This window comes from Rhipicephalus microplus, chromosome 3 (assembly GCF_043290135.1).
Source record: "Rhipicephalus microplus isolate Deutch F79 chromosome 3, USDA_Rmic, whole genome shotgun sequence".
Taxonomy (NCBI): domain Eukaryota; kingdom Metazoa; phylum Arthropoda; class Arachnida; order Ixodida; family Ixodidae; genus Rhipicephalus; species Rhipicephalus microplus.
The window spans coordinates 251,603,383-251,621,001 of record NC_134702.1 but is presented as its reverse complement, the minus strand read 5'-3'; the positions used below and the strand labels follow the sequence as shown (position 1 = coordinate 251,621,001).

General features: G+C 45.3%; 1 protein-coding gene across 2 annotated transcripts; it reads right to left on the bottom strand.

Moving 5' to 3' along the window:
* Positions 1 to 250: 250 nt before the first annotated feature.
* Positions 251 to 7,195, bottom strand: LOC142804212 (uncharacterized). 2 transcript variants are annotated; one of them, XM_075890894.1, is made up of 7 exons: positions 7,068 to 7,195; positions 5,346 to 5,475; positions 5,045 to 5,220; positions 4,528 to 4,587; positions 4,397 to 4,456; positions 4,060 to 4,333; positions 251 to 3,773 (listed from the first exon to the last, which is right to left on the bottom strand). In XM_075890894.1, exons 3-6 carry the CDS (start codon positions 5,217 to 5,219, stop codon positions 4,191 to 4,193), a joined length of 438 nt encoding a protein of 145 aa, XP_075747009.1. In that variant the 5' UTR covers position 5,220; positions 5,346 to 5,475; positions 7,068 to 7,195; the 3' UTR covers positions 251 to 3,773; positions 4,060 to 4,190. The 2 variants fall into 2 exon arrangements, 1 of the variants encoding a protein (XP_075747009.1); XR_012894516.1 differs by lacking the exons at positions 251 to 3,773; positions 4,528 to 4,587 and having other exon boundaries at positions 4,267 to 4,333; positions 5,045 to 5,475.
* Positions 7,196 to 17,619: the final 10,424 nt, after the last annotated feature.

Below are 17,619 nucleotides of genomic sequence, written 5' to 3'. Positions count from 1 at the left end.
CAGACCACTTTTCATCGCCCAAATGGATAGTTTTTGTAGGTCGTTTTGATTTAGCGATTCCCTGTTTTGTTTTGTTCAGTGGTTCGTGCGAATTGGTCGTGACGTAATGTTTATTTCGATTAAGTTGTATTAAAAAGAGATGCAGGTAATAATAATTCACTACGGTTTTATTCATCGCGCTTGTGTTTTTCTTTTGGAACAAGTGATCAATGTATATATCAGTCAAAAAGACAGAGTATCCACAATGTTTTATTCAAAGGCAAGGTAGAGTCTCAGAATATAAAAAAAAACAATATGACAAAAGTAGACAACAAATGCATCTCGCCTTACAAATAAATTGTAACAAATATTGTAACAAATACAGAGAGAACACAGACAACGCACACATCGCTAGAGTTGGCAGAAGCCGAGAAGCTGGTGAACTATGACACACCAGGCCTGTGGGTAAGTAAGGATCTATGGCAAAAACACAGCGCACAATGCTGATGAAGAACGAAGAAGTGATATATACACAGCAATGAAGTTGCGAATCAAGCCTGGGGTTAGAAGGCGTTCTCTAGAAAAATTAAGAATCCCCCCCTCCCCTGAAAAAAGTCCTGTCTACGTGCCTGCTCTTAACCGAAATAATGCATAGAAAAAAAGAGCGCACAGAAACCACACGACACAATGGTGTCGTGTCGTGCAGAAAGGCAAAGGTGCAGTGAGCTGGCTGTGTTTAAGAACAGCTAGCCCAAAATGAAAAAAAGCAGACTTGATGCCTGCTTGTCCTCAGAAAGGTAGGGCTCTGCAGCTTGCTCACTACGTGAAAGACAAACTTTATGCTACAACACTGGCAGGTCTTGTGGCTCATGCGTCGCCTTCATCAAAAACTTAAGATCCCAAGTGATTTGCGTCTGGGTGTTGCTGTGACGCTTGCGAGCTAAAATAGATTGTAGTCATCACTTATCCAGAATTGTGGACCTTAATTGGTGCTGCGAGAGCGGTATTACAGGCCTAATAAATAGCAGAAGGAAACCACTTTGGCTCATTATTTTTCACAAAGGCTCTACATCGTACGTTATCACTCACAAGCTATATAAAAATAAAATGGCAGCGTCCGCAGCCCCATCAATTGCTACAAGTTTGGGCATTCTTTTGAAAATTTTGATGGGCGAGATGAGGAAGTCGATGAGAAGCTAAAATACGAAAAGCGTGATAACGTGAACTGTGCCCACTTCATACTGTGTTCCTTACCCTTTCGAAGACATTTCAACAAGCGGTTTTGTTATCGATATATTACTTGAGCTGGAGAGATAAAGCATACACAGTGACCAAGCGACCCACAGTAAAGTGTACAGTTCGCCCGCATTTGCTACAAAAATACAGACAGGATACCCAACATTCTTTTTAAGGTTATGCAAATCACTTCGAGCGAATACACAGTGTCCCTACTCCTCATAGCGGGTAACCAAAACAATGTATGCAATGAAGGAGTGGTTAGTCCAGTTGAACTGAATATAAGCATATAAGACCATAATGAAGTCTGCTGTAACGAAGTACTAACATAACAAAGCTATTGCAGGATTCGGCTCAACTCGAATACTTTAGTGTAAACCCGCCGCTAATTGCTAACCTTTGAACTTGTCAAGCTGTATGCCTGAGATTGAAGACTGGAACCTAACCCTATCTAAGTTTCGGTTCACAAAACGCACATTCCAACATAAACGAACCCGGCAAAACATTTTCAGAAACTTAGCGCGACACCCAGCAGAGCAGAAATGAAAATCGCCAACACTTGACAGATGGTGATACAAAACATCGCACACTTTCAGGTGATGTGCAGTGGCCTCAATCATGGCAAGAAAGCGAGATTCAAGTTGTTGTATGTATGCAAAAGCTGCTTCTGATGGCACAGTAAGATTTCCAAAAAGTTTGCTGGGGACGTGGTATGCTTTGAGCATTGTGAAATACTGGTGGGTACCCTTAAGCGTCTCACTGTCGTCTTTCAGTAACTGTGGGCAACTGCAACCGTCACATGCATTCCGAAGGAAGTGTTTGATGAGAAAACCAGCTACATAATATGCAGCGGAGTCATCGATAATATGGGAGTGAATGTTGGTCGCAAGTTCAGAGAGATCGTCTAGAGCGGGAAAGTCGTCAGGCTGTGGCTGTGCACACTCCTCATTATCCACAAGAGACGCACTGGTGAGGGAGAATGGCGAGAGCTGCTCCTATAGGAGGTCACATTCATCATCCTCGACATTTTCGTATTCTGACAGCTTGAAGAGTTTTCTTATGCAGATGTGCTTCAGGCCACAAATAAATTGTGCTACATTGGGGTTGGTGTTGCAACCCTGTTTTTGCCTAATGTGGCTAAATATGTTCTCCAGAGGATGCTGTTGAAGCCTGCGTGTTAACAGGTATTCAAAATTGTAATTTTTGGAGAGGTCGTCCCATAGTTGACAAATAGCCTGAATTGTAATTTGCCAACCTACGATGGTTTGTGGTTGACGTCTGCCAACAAACTGCCATGATGCAATCCAGGGAAGCTGGCCTCGGAGGAAGTTAATCAGCTCTGAATCATTTTTCATGATTGCATGCCGCAGCTTTTGCGAAGTTCTTTTTTTACTCGAGCTGTTCAAGGCATCGAAAATACTGTCCATACGATCACAAAATTGAGCTGCAGTGATGGCCAAGGCAGGCAGCACCTTCGCATACACCATTGCCGTGATAGCAATCGAAACTGATGCACTGAGGACCTGAGTTGCTCTGCTGACCTTTATATTAGAAAAAGGTTTTTGATGAACGTGCCGTTCAGTCAACTTTGGAGCCAATCGCAACCGCAACTCATGTGAGGATTGGTAAAGGCTTACAATGTGCGACCAGTTAACGATGTCATCCCCAATGTATAACTTGTGTGCTTGGACATTATTGCGCGTAGTTTTAATTAAATGCGGAACATCAAAAATGTAATACACCCGCTCACCATTAACTTCAAAAAAAAAAAGGCTTCGCTACAGTCAGTCTTAGTTGGTTAGCGAGACTTACATTTGAACTGCCATGGTCACAAATGACTGCTTTCACTGCAATATTAATGCTCCTAAGCTCCAAAATGAGTGACACCAGCAAGTTATGCATAACAGATGATGATGTTGATGTGTGCCCTATAGCAAAAGCAACCGGTTGAACCCACTTTCTCGAAACACCAACAAGAAGAAAAACCAGTGCTCGATCAGCAATGGTTGAAGTGCGATGGGTGCCATCATCTGTAAAACCCTGGACAATGTCTCTTGCAGCATCATAGTACAAATTCTTTTTGAGTGCTATTTCGTCAAAAACTAAAGCGCACACTCGGTCCAGTTCATTCCAAGCTTGAGTATTTGTTGCAATGGAAGAAAGGATTCCTGGAATTATGCCTGGAGTCATCTTTACATTAGCTAGCCACCTCCTTAATGAACGCCGTGAGGGCAAAGAAAAATATGGAGCCAGAAATCGGTATGCTCGCGGACCTCGGAAGTTTAAGTGAAGAGCAAATTTCTTGAACCACACGGGAAACTGCTTGCCCTTGCGTTTGGGCCTCAAGCGAACATGTGCAGAAAGAAGTTTAAAAACCTCCTCGGTGACGTGCGGTCGGATAACTCAAAGGGCCTTTGAAGTCTATGACGATGCTTGGTGAGGCTGTCTTTGCAGTCTTTTGATAGTTTTCCGCTGTGCTGCTACTTTGGCTTGCAGATGTTTAATGGTTTGCTTGTACTTCATTGATGGAGACATTGTCACTGGCACACAGGGACGCCCTGCAATAAACAAAAAATGGATGTAAAAGCGAAGAACAACTAATCCCATACGAGCACTTTCCTCGCTCTTTCAGACCCAAGGTGCACAACTTTCTGTGGTGCAAAGTTTTCGATTCCACTACCTAAAAACAAACCATTCACAATGTTGACAATGAAAAAAAAATGAATATCACTGAGAGCCCACCCTTACATTTTGTAAGTGCACACGTAGTGTCCTTTTGAGGATAGTTTCCTCAGAATGTCCTATACATAAAATAGCTGCATTAAAAACAGCTGCAATAGTCACCATTTTCTCTAGGGCAGTCAGGCGTGGAGCTGTTGGCGGAGACGTCTTCTAGAGGGTCTTGTGAAGCTTGTTCAGTGCCTCGGACAAAGCTGTCGGAACAATCTTGCGAGCGGCCTGCGGAAGTCTCCATATCAATCCACTCTGGTGTTGAAGTGAACATACAGATTACCGGTAACACAAGTTCCTTTTGTGACAGCTGAACGACTGGTTAAGGTTTTCTCCGGCTGGACGAAGTCAGCAGAAATTCTTTCACCAGCTACAAGGGAGCTGCCACCTGCAGAGGTTTGGTCAACAGTCAATTTGGGTAAAAAAAAAGAAATCGCGACCCTGAACGCACCCTCCTCATCGGGGCACCTCAATGTGTGGGAGCCACTTTTTGAAGCCTCTACCGCAGGTCCTGAAGAAATGAAATTACGACAACGTGTCAGTAAGAGGCTTAAAATAACACAAACTGAAGCTCATCCGCACCTTGCAGTGCAGCTTCTGCAGTCATGTCACAGTCACTATTTGAAGCGACGCTCAGAGAACCTGCATATATGTGCAGTTGGTACAAGTTACAAAGCTTGTGGCATGGGGAAACTTAAACAGCTCTTTCAAACGCATAAATTGGTCGAACGTGGAAGAAAAGAAAAGGCACCAACTAGGAAACAAGTAATTTGTGATTTTTGGAATTATCAACAGCGCCAGCTTTCACTGATGAAAGGTATATGTACATGTGCACTCAGGCTTGAAGATAACGTGAAATAGCCCTTTAAAGTCTTTCAAAACAAGTTGCGCAGGTCAAGAGCATCGAAAAAAGACAGAAATGTAAAGCTACTGTTAGGAAGGTAATAGCCCACAATTCACAAAATTTAAGACTTTCCAAGTGGTACTTCTATAGTGAGGTTTCTCCATCGGCTACAAAGATCTTCGCGGTTAACTGTCGCCACTGATTCAATACAAGTGGCTGCTATTGCACATATTTGAGTTTCAGTCAATTACTTACATGGTGCAGCTGGTTGCACACTGGGAACAGCCATTCTTGTAAGCCTTGTGTGCCCAGGGTCCATGAAACTTTGAGCAGTAAAATGGTCGCTACAAACCCTGTACGTTGCGTACAATAGGCTGGCCGGCTTACTCAGGAGATCATCGCGTCCAGCATACTGTATCCATGCTTTCATCCTGCATTGGCAATGAACTATTAGCTGAAAGGGGAAGTGCTTGAATAGTGATTTTTTTATTGTTACCCTCACTGAGCAAGTACGATAAGTAAGCCTAAAGACAACCATACAAAAGCTTTAACACACCTGCCGTCCCATGGTATGCGGAAGAAACTAGTCCCAGGCTTCTTGTGGGTTCTGCCATTGTTGAAGCACCACGATACACAGCAGTAGCTGCCGTAGCTTGGACCGCCGGACGGCACGGCATCAGCGCGGTCTGAAAATGTTAGTAAGTGGATGCTTCGCTGTCAAATTACGGAAAAGATATGTGCACGTCATAAGTGTACCAGCAAACCCCTTTGAATGATTAGCTAATCAATGCACAATACAAAACCAGTGATACATCTCTGACCCATAAAACTCTGATTTACAAAGATAGACGTCAAGACCACGTACAAAAATCTTCAGAAGTTTCCAGGCCGCTATCCCTTGTAATGCAATGGTATCGCGGCCTGGGAACTTTAGAACACCTTCGTGCGTACGCAGTATCAGCAGTACATTGGGAAGAAAAATCGTAGTTGAAATTTGTGCGGTAAAATTATATTGGAAACGTCAAAAAAATCTTTGGGCAGCTTGCACTAGTGGCACAAGGCTAGCGAAGAAACGAAGATGATGGCCACTTGGCTAGTCCAGATTTGCCTCCAGCACACCAAGAATTATTCGTGTTCCGAGCCTTCGGGAAACGCGTCGTGAAGCATGCGAGGCCCAGCGAACGCTTCTCAATATTTTGCACCGAGCCTATGACCTAGCTGCCCAGCTATGCTCAGCGCACAGACGCTCGCGTCCGTGGCAGACGCAGCACGCGTCGCCTCGGCTTGACGCCGGGCCGCCTTTGCTATACCACATACGTTGCGCAATGTTCCCGTCTAGCCGCCGCATAGAGCCACAAACTTTCTTTTAGATGCGGAGCATCTTATACTCGCGCCTTGTAGTGCGCCGTCCGCGCCGTCCGCACCGCTTCTCGAACATTCGACAGCTGACGCGCGCGCATGCGCCGTCGCGCCGTCGCCCACTCTTCCACCATCTGTGCATCCCTTCCTCCTCTACACACCGCGCGCGCTTCACTCCTCCACCATCTGTGCACCCTTCCTCCTCTACACACCGCGTTCGACATCTACAATTCTCCTGATTCTCCAGTGGACGCGCATGTGGCGTCGTGCTTCGAGAACATTCAACAGCTGACAGTGCATGCGCCGTCGTGCTGTATATATACTCAAGGTCGGCGCTCGCTCGCTCAGTTGCCGCTTGTCGGTTGGTTTGTACGGCGCGTCGACGTCCAAGGTCGCGGTGAAATGAATTCCAACGAATCCACAAACACAATGATCGACGTCCCTTCGACCAGCGCCGCCCTTTCGCATACGTGTGTACGTGTTCACTCATTTAACACCCCCTCCTACAACCACGTTAACCAATTTAGCCATCGACCCAAGTAAGTCGCAATTTAACACCCCATTTCACAACCACGTTAACCAATTTAGCCATCGACCCAAGTAAGTCGCACTTTAACACCCCGTTAACCAATTATATGGTCCGCATCCTCCTCAGTGTTCCCCCGAGGGAAGCTGCGGGCAATTTTTTTAGCGAACCTCCCCGCCCTTACAAGCTTCAGAAAAAGGTTACAACTGCGTGAATGAGACGCACGTAAGAAACAAACTCGCACACACGAAGCGCAACGTGTATGTGTGCATCTTTCTATGTTTGTTGCATGGTGTCTTATTCGCGCAGGTGTAACCGTTTTCTGAAAAAAAAATGACTCAACAAGCCCAACAACATGTCATTCAACAAGCTTCGCTTGAAAACGTGCCTCACCTGTTATCTCACGCACGAAAACGCCGACGCAGCCGACGTTGACGAGAGCAACGAAAGCTTCCCGCTGTCAGTCATGCATGGGCTTGTCGCTGGGTTGATGGTGTTTATGACAGTACGGCTGAAGAAAAATAATCGCGTAAGGTGTGTTGAATAAACTGTTTTTATGTATAAAGAACTGACCAGATTTGGGCGTATAATTATTATTTTGTAAAAACGATTCTGTTGCATTGATTATAACTGTTTTTTTTTTGCGCTTGCGTCCTCTGGCGTTTGGTGAGAGCACTAGTTCGTTACGTAGTCGTGACGCACTTCCTGAGGCCAGGTTTCGCGGAGTGTCCTCTCTTGTCTTTTTCTTTCTCTATGGTACACTACTATGGGAGAGCATGCCGTCCCATGAGCTACGAAAGTTACATTGGGAGCTCAATGTGTTTAGAAAAAGGGCTCAACGATTTAGAGTACTCGGTACTCTACTATGGGAGAGCTGAAAGTCGTCCCTTAGGCCTCAGAACGACGTAGCTGAAGACAGATGAATTGCAAGGTTTGGCATTGACCAATTTTTATGACATCGGTGCGTGTGATGTGCACTATCTCAATTCTTTTCCTTGCAACTGAGCTACACCTAACCACGTTTTCTTTCCCCCTACTGGGCCCGAAACCCAGAAGTGTTCTGAACACGTTTTCCTCACTCTATACCATTTGGCTTTGCATTTGGTTAGCATTTCAACACCCCCTCCTTTCCTTTATGCTATGATTATCTTGCATTCTTCCCATAAATTGAGATGTGCCATTTACCGCGGCTGCAAATCACCGTGGGAAGCCGGAGCGTCGGCGGAATGTCGTGTGCTCATGAGAGGGTTCGCTCACCTCGTTTCCTGCAGCGCGTGGGCGTACGAACGCATAGTTGCGGGAATGTTGCACGTAATCATCATCATCATCATCATCATCATCATCAGCCTGACTACGTCCACTGCAGGACAAAGGCCTCTCCCATGTTCCGCCAGTTAACCCGGTCCTGTGCTTGCTGCTTCCAATTTATACCCGCAAACTTCTTAATCTCATCTGCCCACCTAACCTTCTGTCTCCCCCTAACCCGCTTCCCTTCTCTGGGAATCCAGTCAGTTACCCTTAATGACCAGCGGTTATCCTGTCTACGCGCTACATGCCCTGCCCATGTCCATTTCTTCTTCTTGATTTCAGCTATGATATCCTTAACCCCCGTTTGTTCCCTAATCCACTCTGCTCTCTTCTTGTCTCTTAAGGTTACACCTACCATTTTTCTTTCCATTGCTCGCTGCGTCGTCCTCAATTTAAGCTGAACCCCCTTTGTAAGTCTCCAGGTTTCTGCTCCGTAGCTAAGTACCGGCAAGATACAGCTGTTATATACCTTCCTCTTGAGGGATAGTGGCAATCTACCTGTCATAATTTGAGAGTGCTTGCCGAACGTGCTCCACCCCATTCTTATTCTTCTAGTTACTTCAATCTCGTGGTTCGGCTCTGCACGTAATACCACTATTTAAATCGGCACTCACAGAAGAGGCACCCCCAAAGCAACATAGAGCCAGTAAACAGTAAGTATCCTAGACTTATTTTGACCCGTGAAAATGGTCACGTACCCGCGATGAGGGCCATTGAATCGGGAAACTTTACTCGGTTTTCGCGGCCATTCCGCTGCGTTTCGTTGATCGTATTTCCACGTAGCGAAAGCTTTCCTAGTTTGTTTTATTGTCAGCATGACCGTACAGCTTCATTATCAGTACTTTATTTTGGACACTATCACTTGTAATATGCACCCGCGCGATCCACGCAAGACGTACAGTGGCACTTCGCGCATGATAATCAATGTCAAAATCCCGCCCTTACAAATGGGTTCGAGGCACACTATGTGCTGCGTAAATTTGAAAAGTAATTGCCTTTTTTCAAGTGCTGCGTGGGACGCTGAGGGTAAAAAAAAAACAGCTACCAGCACGTCCATAGAGAGGACATCAAGTGCGCGCTGTTGGGTGCGGAGATTGCATAATTACGGTGCAGTATCGCACTACACGAAGCGACATTATTATGCTCATTTGACGTCACATGCAGTGTTTGTTTTCAAACAGCGTAAAACATACTGTCTTTATGTAGTTCCTGTTTTGACGGCTGTGAGTTGGAGTATAACTCGAGAGGGCCTGACTGCACAGAAGGTTGTCCCTATGTTAACAATGGGAAGAAATATATAGCGTAATGGGTAATTAATGCGTATAATTTACACAATATTTCATTTTACTGTTTGAGCTCCCGTGATACCCTGTCTCATCACACTCTATGATTATGTTTATTTAGTAGTTTGTCGATTGGATACCTCTCCAAGCTGACGAAAACATATACAGCCGTTCCTGTCATCTTCGTAAAAAGTGCCACGGACAATACATTTGAAGGACTCATGACAAGCGTATACAGAAGGGAATTTTCCGCAGCGTAAACATATGCTTATTGGCACGAAATATTTAAGCCAGCAAAGGTTGATAATTAAGTAATATACTGTGCAAGACTGTGATTTGAAAAGCAATCGCGAAAGCCTTATTCAGTGTGGCAAAGGTATGAAAGGCTGCAGCAGCATTTACATCAGCTGGCACTGTGAAAGAAACTGACGGTGAGTGTCACTTCTGTATTGGTAATAGTGAAATTGCAACCTGCAACCCTTTGCCTAACACGGAAAAACCACAAAATGAGATGCGCAAACTAAAATAGGTGAGACTTCTAGGTTTACGGTGAGTAACAAGCAGAATCAATTGAACATAACTATGGAGTGAATAGCAAAATAAACACTTACGTAAGAGTGCAATGAAAACTCGCGGGTACGTTTCTTATGCATTCACCCAAGACAACTTGACCCGCAGGTCGCGGGTTCGATTCCCGGCTGCGGCGGCTGCATTTCCGATGGAGGCGGAAATTTTGTAGGCCCGTGTACTCAGATTTGGGTGCACGTTAAAGAACCCCAGGTGGTCAAAATTTCCGGAGCCCTCCACTACGGCGTCTCTCATAATCAAATGGTGGTTTTGGGACGTTAAACCCCACAAATCAATCAAGACAACTTGAAGGTGAAAGCCGCCTACTCCTTTTTCTTGAGTACATTTATTGGTCCTTCCCACTCCCATCGGAAAATTTTCCGCACCTAAAGTGGTTTTGACTGTTTATATGACCGGAGGCATTCCGAACTTGAAGCCCCTTATCTGGTTTTGCTCGGCCTCTGTGATTTGTGGGCCGATCACAGAGGTAGTGAATAGCGACGATGTCGTGTGATGAGGTGTCATGAGCCTGTCATCCAAATGAGCTCCGCCTAGTGTTAAACTCCTCTCCTACTTTTCCTTAATTAGGCCTAAACTTGAGTACGCCTCCATAGTTTTGGGATCCCCACACAAAAATTAACGTTCAAAACCTAGAAAGAATTCAAAGAAAAGCAGTACGATTCATATATAGTAAATTTATGTCAACCGATTCCCCCACTGCATTACTAACGGCAAATGGTATAGAACTATTACAAATTCGAAGAACAAAAAGTCGGCTACAGTTTCTTTCAGACATAGTGAACCACAGGCTACCCTTAGACACCGCGGCATACGTATCCCCCTTGTTAAGCAGACCCACTCGACACCACTATCCTCATTCCCTAACGCCAATCTTCGAAAGGACTGATACTTTTCGGTACTCCTTCTTCCCACAAACAATAGATGATTGGAATAAACTAACCGAAGCATTTCCTCGACGCCCTTGACCATTTGTGTAAATACTCTTTTTCCATGACTTCCTTGAATTGTATTATCACCTTGTTGTTCAACTGTTACTTTTTTTAAAAGTCATAACCCCTCTGTCTTATGGCAAAGAAATTGTGTAAAAAACGCTTTGCAACCTTGTTTCATTCTGTTATTTAGTGTGTTTCATGTATGCTCACCCTGCTTGGACTTTTTGTCCGCAGTATTCTATAAATAAATAAATAAACTTACATATTCTGGTGATCCATGATGTCACGATGACGTCCTATGAATGGTGACGCCATCACACGATGGTTTTTCCATCACTTTTGTTCACGCCACCGCCGCGCGACGCCAATGCTTCCACTGTATTTTTTTTTATTTTTAGGCGAAAACCTTAGATGTCTCATCAGACGTGAAACATGATCGTTTGTGCCTCATGTAAGCGGCATCGAGTGATCTGGAAAATTATTATGTGATGACAACACATATATGACGTCAGACATCTCGAAATCTTGTGAATTTATTAAAACGTCACGTGACTTCACGTGACCACGTCATCGCATGGCACCCGAGCTTGTTCAAATGTGGTCTGATCATGGAGGCAATGCGAAATCAGTTTTGCACTGTCTCCGGTTTGGAGGCAGTGGAAAACCTCATTAGCTGCAGCAAGCTTAGGAAGGGTGGTGTGAATGGTGGCGGGCATGGGTGTCGGCAGGAGGGTGCAAAATGGGCACTGGCCCCCCTCTAGTCACACCAGCACTTGCCCACACCGAAGCTACACCAGTGCTCTCGCCATCACCTGAATGGTTTCTGCGACAACCGCGTCGAAATTATTATGTTCATTATTGTCAACGATCAGATAATCGTCTACGAATTTTAAAACAGCAATCACATCAATGTGCTTCACACGCTCGTCAAGAATCTTGTTACGTTTACCTAAAAGCAGGTCGCTCAAGTACGGGGCTCTGCAGGAACCTATACCTATTCCGTTCTTTTGTTTCACAGTGTTCCCAATCGACGTCGCGTAAGTAAAGTTTAGATAAAAGCAAAGAAGCTCTAGAAACTGTTCGCTCGACACACCGACAATCTTTTGAAATTGAACCGTTCCTACTCTGTCGACACTTTCAACACACACGTCATCAACTCAGCCTGAGGAAGGTTTTAATAAAAGATCTTAACATCGATCGAAAATGCTAAAAGCTCAGTGCTTTCATTGCCCGCCAAAAAAAAATCTAGCACTTGTTTCGACTTTTTTACCAAAAAATGGGCTGTCAAGAGATATCCACTTCAAGTTTATTGTATGAAATATGCAATACACTTTCGCCAGGTTTCGTTCTCCGATATAATTACTCTGAAAGGGCATAGAAGTTCGTGCGTTTTTGTCGTGAAAAGTATATCAGAGGCGTCGTTGCGTCCCTGTGTTTCAAAACACCCCTGTTTTCTATAGGGCCCATGACAGAACCACGCGTGAAATCATTGAAGCCTATGAAATCGACAAAATGAAAGAAAAATGTGCGAGTGCACGTGGCTTTCTTAGCTTTGTCAGCTAAATAAGCAAGGTATCTAAAATCTTCGCTTTGACGGTGGAGAGTGCAGATTGTCGCAGTCGGTGATGACGCGTGCGTGAGCTGTGCTGTACGTGATATCTTTATATGATGTTTTCTAGGTTTTATCGATCTACTGTTATTGTACGAATAGCACGTGTAATCGCGAATAAAACATTAGTTGCAAGTTAGAAAAACGCGGCACAAATAAAGGGAAGCTGTATAAAGCCACATCGTCTCATTGTAACGGCTTGTTACAACAACAAAAAAGTTGTAAAGCTGAGAATAAACGTGGTGAAGCATGGTTACAGTAGTTACAGGAAATCCAGCGAAAGCAGAAGAATGACAGCGTGCACACGTCTCTAGAAGGGCTACCGGCATCGCTAACAATTCTCAGCGTTGCTAGACAAAAGGGCACGTCCGTGTTCAGAGCTTTTCAGATTAGAAAATTCAAGATTATAAAACATTGCCACACATCACGTACAGTGGGAATCGATGATATGCGGAGCACGAATAAGAAAGCTTAATATGTCACTTTAAAATCAGCACAACGTTACCAGGTGGAGGTAAATGATGCCGCGCATGACTTCCGTGTCATGATTATCATGTTTGGTTGTGTCGTTTACCTTCGTAAACGACACATTCACGTCCCGTGATACTAAGTTCAGTAAATGTAGAGCTAGCGAAACGGCCGCGAGCACGCTATTAGCGTGGTATGTTGTCATGTTCTTACATGACACGCATGTCAGGATTATCATGTTTGCACCAGTCAGATATTTCGTCATCCATTGACGTCACGTAACACCAAATTTGGTATTTGTGGAGTTAGCGAAACGGCCGCGAGCGCATCATGAAGGGCCCAATACACTTCAATGTAGCGATGACGCGCGTGCACGCTGGGCACAGCGACGCTACGTTAACAAAACGCGAGCACCTCATAGTCTGACGCCAGGCGCGACCGACGCGACCAGCGTCCGTCGGCGCGGCCCGACGGCAACCAGCACGAAATTCGCGCCGATACGTTACCTAGACAACACTGCGTCTCCTTCTTTTCGTGACGGAGGGACGCCGGACGCGCTGAAGAGCGCATGCGTCAAAGCAACGCAGCGCGTATATGGCAGAACTGGTGCCTGGCGTGGCAACGCCGGCGAGCACGCGCACCGCGTCACGTCGAAATGTATTGGCACCTCGACTGGGGCATGTAGTCATGTTCTCACATGACATGCATGTCATGATCATCATGCTTTCACCAGTCGCATACCTTCGTCATTCATTGACGTCACGTAATACCAAATTTGGCATATGTGAAGCTAGCGAAACGGCCGCGAGTGCATCATGAGTGTGGCATGCAGTCATGTTCTTACATGACACGCATGTCGTGATTATCATGTTTGGGTGTGTCATTTACCTATGTCGTCCGTTCGCGTAATACCGAGTTTAGTACATGTGAAGCTAGTGAAAAAGCCGCGAACGCATCATGAGCGTAGCATGTAGTCATGTTGTTACATGACACGCATCTCATGTTTATCATGTTTGCACCAGTACCATACTTTCGTCATCCGTTCACGTCCCGTAATACCAAATTTGGCATAAAGGAAGCCAGTGAAACGGCCACCAGTGCATCATGAGCGTGGCATGTAGTCATGTTGTTACATGACACGCATCTCATGATTATCATGTTTGCACCAGTCACATACCTTCGTCAACCATTCACGTACCGTAATACCGAATTTGATATATGTGACGCTAGCGAAACGGCCGCGAGCGCATCATGAGCCTGGCATGTAGTCATGTTGTTACATGACACTCATGTCATGGTTTTCATGTTATGGTCTGTCGCTTGTGTTTGCCATGCAATCATGTCATACCTTACCAGTTTTGCAACATGCCATGTGAATGAAACTACCGCAAGAGCTGCAGGACCATGAAATGTAAATCATATGACATTCATGACATACATGTCATGATTTTCATGCCACGACTAGTCAAACATGTTGTTCATACAGTCATGTTATGCCACACCAAGTTTGATATTGATACCCTTGTCAAAACGGCCAGGCGAGCTAAAAGTTGTAGGCGGCTAGATATATAGATAGATACGCTCATAGTCCCCGAAGTTCGCTAAAAATGCTTCGCTTTTAAAAACTACGTGCTTATGGGATTAACTACTGCAGCTATGAACACTACAACGGGGCAGCTTTCTGTCGCTCCGTAAAAAACTGGACCGAATAACATCGCTTGCCGGTCCCTCTAAATGACTATCGATGCAGTAGTACAAAGGCAACATTGGTTGAAAGAAAAATTTACCCTATAGTTTGTCACATCGCTAACATTTTTTTTTTTGCGCATAGCAACACGAGAAAAAAAGTTGAGACACAACACGTGCACTAACTTTCAACGGAATGGTTTACTATGCACAGGGCACACACACTGTGGCAGTACACTCACTTCACCAAGAAGCAATGCACTGACATTCATATTCTTGTGTTCCATTTTTCAGGAGATATGCACAACACTCATAACTACAGACAACTGCACATTCAAAGAAGTCTATACTTTATCCGATAAAGACAGGGTCAGAAAGCTTAGAAAATCGGTAGAAATCTTTGCTATTCTTGCTGCTTGTAGCTAATGCATGCTTTCTGACTAGTTCGATGAAGAGCAGCCGGTAAAATTATTGCAATTGGGATTGATCCAATAAACATTGATTTTCAAAGGGCATTCTTAACGTTGAAAGGACATTTTCAAGGCTGAGAATGATCAATCGAAAGAAGGCAGTTTTATCAGTGGCAGTAATCTCGTAAGATATACTCGCGCCTGTTAGATAAGCTTTAGGGTTCATATACGCACACATATAGATGTTTTGTATTGAAGTATTTCTGCTTGTGTGTATCCATTTTAGGGCAGCCAAGCCTTATAGACATGTAAAATACATTGATTTCTGAGTTCGCATATCGTGGTTAGATATCGTTCCATCTAAGAATTGCGAATGTTGAGAATATTATTCGTTTCATCAATCGTTTTTCCTGCGCACAGCCCAAGACTGGGATGACCTGCCCACCGAAGTCATCATCGACACCCAAGTATTTAAACGGCTCATCGAAACTATCCCATCATAACTACCATTATATTGTTAGCCTTTGTAATACCCACTCCCTCATGTAATATCCCAACCAGGACCTTTGAGGTAATAAAATGAATGAATGAATTAATTAATAAATGTTAGCGCTTTTATTTTCATTTTCATCAAGACAATGAGGGAGGCTAGCAGAAAATCTGAGGAGCAGCATGGCTAGCTCACCTCCCCCCCCCCCCCCCCTCGAGGTACACTTTCGCGATAATACAGTGGTGCACATGAACAGTCTTCTTAACAACACAAACAAACAGCGAGAAAATATGAAACAGTTGAGAAGCAGGTTTATCAGAAACAGTGCAGAGCAATACGCGATTTCACTGGAAATAGTTATTATTAAGACCTCATTTCAACAACTTATAATACAAAATTAAATGCCAAATTTTGCAGAATATAGAATTCACTGGAAATAAACTGTGATCAACTACGAATAGACCGTTTTCAAGCACACTAGCTCCACCAACGGGCACGCAAGCGCTCATGGTAGAGGCTTGCACGCCGCAGCAGTCGCAGTGACGAGCGCGCGCCTCACACTTCAACTTTACGTCTGCGCCGCGCCAGGGCTTCTCAGATCAAGTGAATTCGGCAAGGTGTAATATGTTGATGCGTGATTAACTCACAAACTTCAGTGTTTAGTAGCGACGGCCTATCTACGACTTCCACCTCTCCGGGCCCTGTTCAACCAGCTGAGGGGCTGAAAAGCGTCAGTTATTTTTTGAGTTATTGTGATAGCAACTATATGAAGACTCTCCGCTAAGATTTGGCGTCGGTGACCGCCGCCATTCACCGTAAATGAATACGCATTTATATATAAAAATGCAAGAAAGAAAAATAATACAGAAAAGACTCCTGTGCGCAGAATCGAACGCCCGACCTCTTGCTTGTGAGCACGCGACGTTAAAAGAAAGGCACTGAGCCACGAAGGAGCACCTCGTTCAGCACTTAAACGGCAAGCTATTTATATCTACCATTCACCGCTGGGGATGCCAACCTTCGGGAAAATATCGTGTTTTCGAGATGGCGCAATGAGCGCGCACCGCCTAGTGTAACTGCACAGTGCCTAGAGTAACGGTAGGGACCATATACAGCTACTCTAGCACCACCCAGAGTGATTGGAATTTTCCACCCACTATAGCGACGCCAGATCGTCACCACGCGCACTCATGCGTTTTTCTCCCACGCGTTCTTAGGCTCGCCGTACTGAACTGCATAAACTTGAGCCTTGCCCCGCCGCGGTGGTCTAGTGGCTAAGGTACTCGGCTGCTAACCCGCAGGTCGCGGGATCGAATCCCGGCTGCGGCGGCTGCATTTCCGATGGAGGCGGAGATGTTGTAGGCCCGTGTGCTCAGATTTGGGTGCACGTTAAAGAACCCCAGGTGGTCCAAATTTCCGGAGCCCTCCACTACGGCGTCTCTCATAATCATATGGTGGTTTTGGGACGTAAAACCCCACAAATCAATCAATCAATCAAACTTGAGCCTTGTCTCGCAGCTGCTCCTTATATTTTATTAATAAACAAGGCAATCAACCTTGATTGTCGCTCTTTTTTCATGTGCTTTTAGGAGCCAACCTCCTCTTAGTCTAACCTTGTCCGCGACAGGCGTAACTGGCAGTATCAGACAGACACACATATGGACAAACAGAGAGACAGACGGACGGACGCACGGATGGACAGACGGATGCATAGATGCACGGACGGACAGAAGCATGGTGAAAGCACGGACGAACGCACCGAAGGACGGACGGACGTACTGACGGACTGATGCACGTAGACTCACTCGCTCGCTGGATTCCGTGCCGACCAGTTGTGCCCTCGCGATCTCCGACGACAGTGCAGCTCTGACCGACTGGGTTGGTCCTACGCCACCTCCTGACGCCGGTCCCCAACGACAACGACAGCGTAGCTCTGGCCGATTGGATTAGTCCTATGCCATCTCTTGTCTCCGACAAGAGCTCTCGCTAGTGGTGCCCCATCCTTGGACTCCTGCAACCGTGTCCATCCTTCCTGTCTTCTCCTTACTTTCATCGTTCACTGTCCCTGCGTCTCGCTCTCTCCTTCCTCTCTCTCTATCTTCCTTCCTGTCTTCTCCTTACTTCCATCATTCACTGTCCCTGCGTCTCGCTCTCTCCTTCCTCTCTCTCTA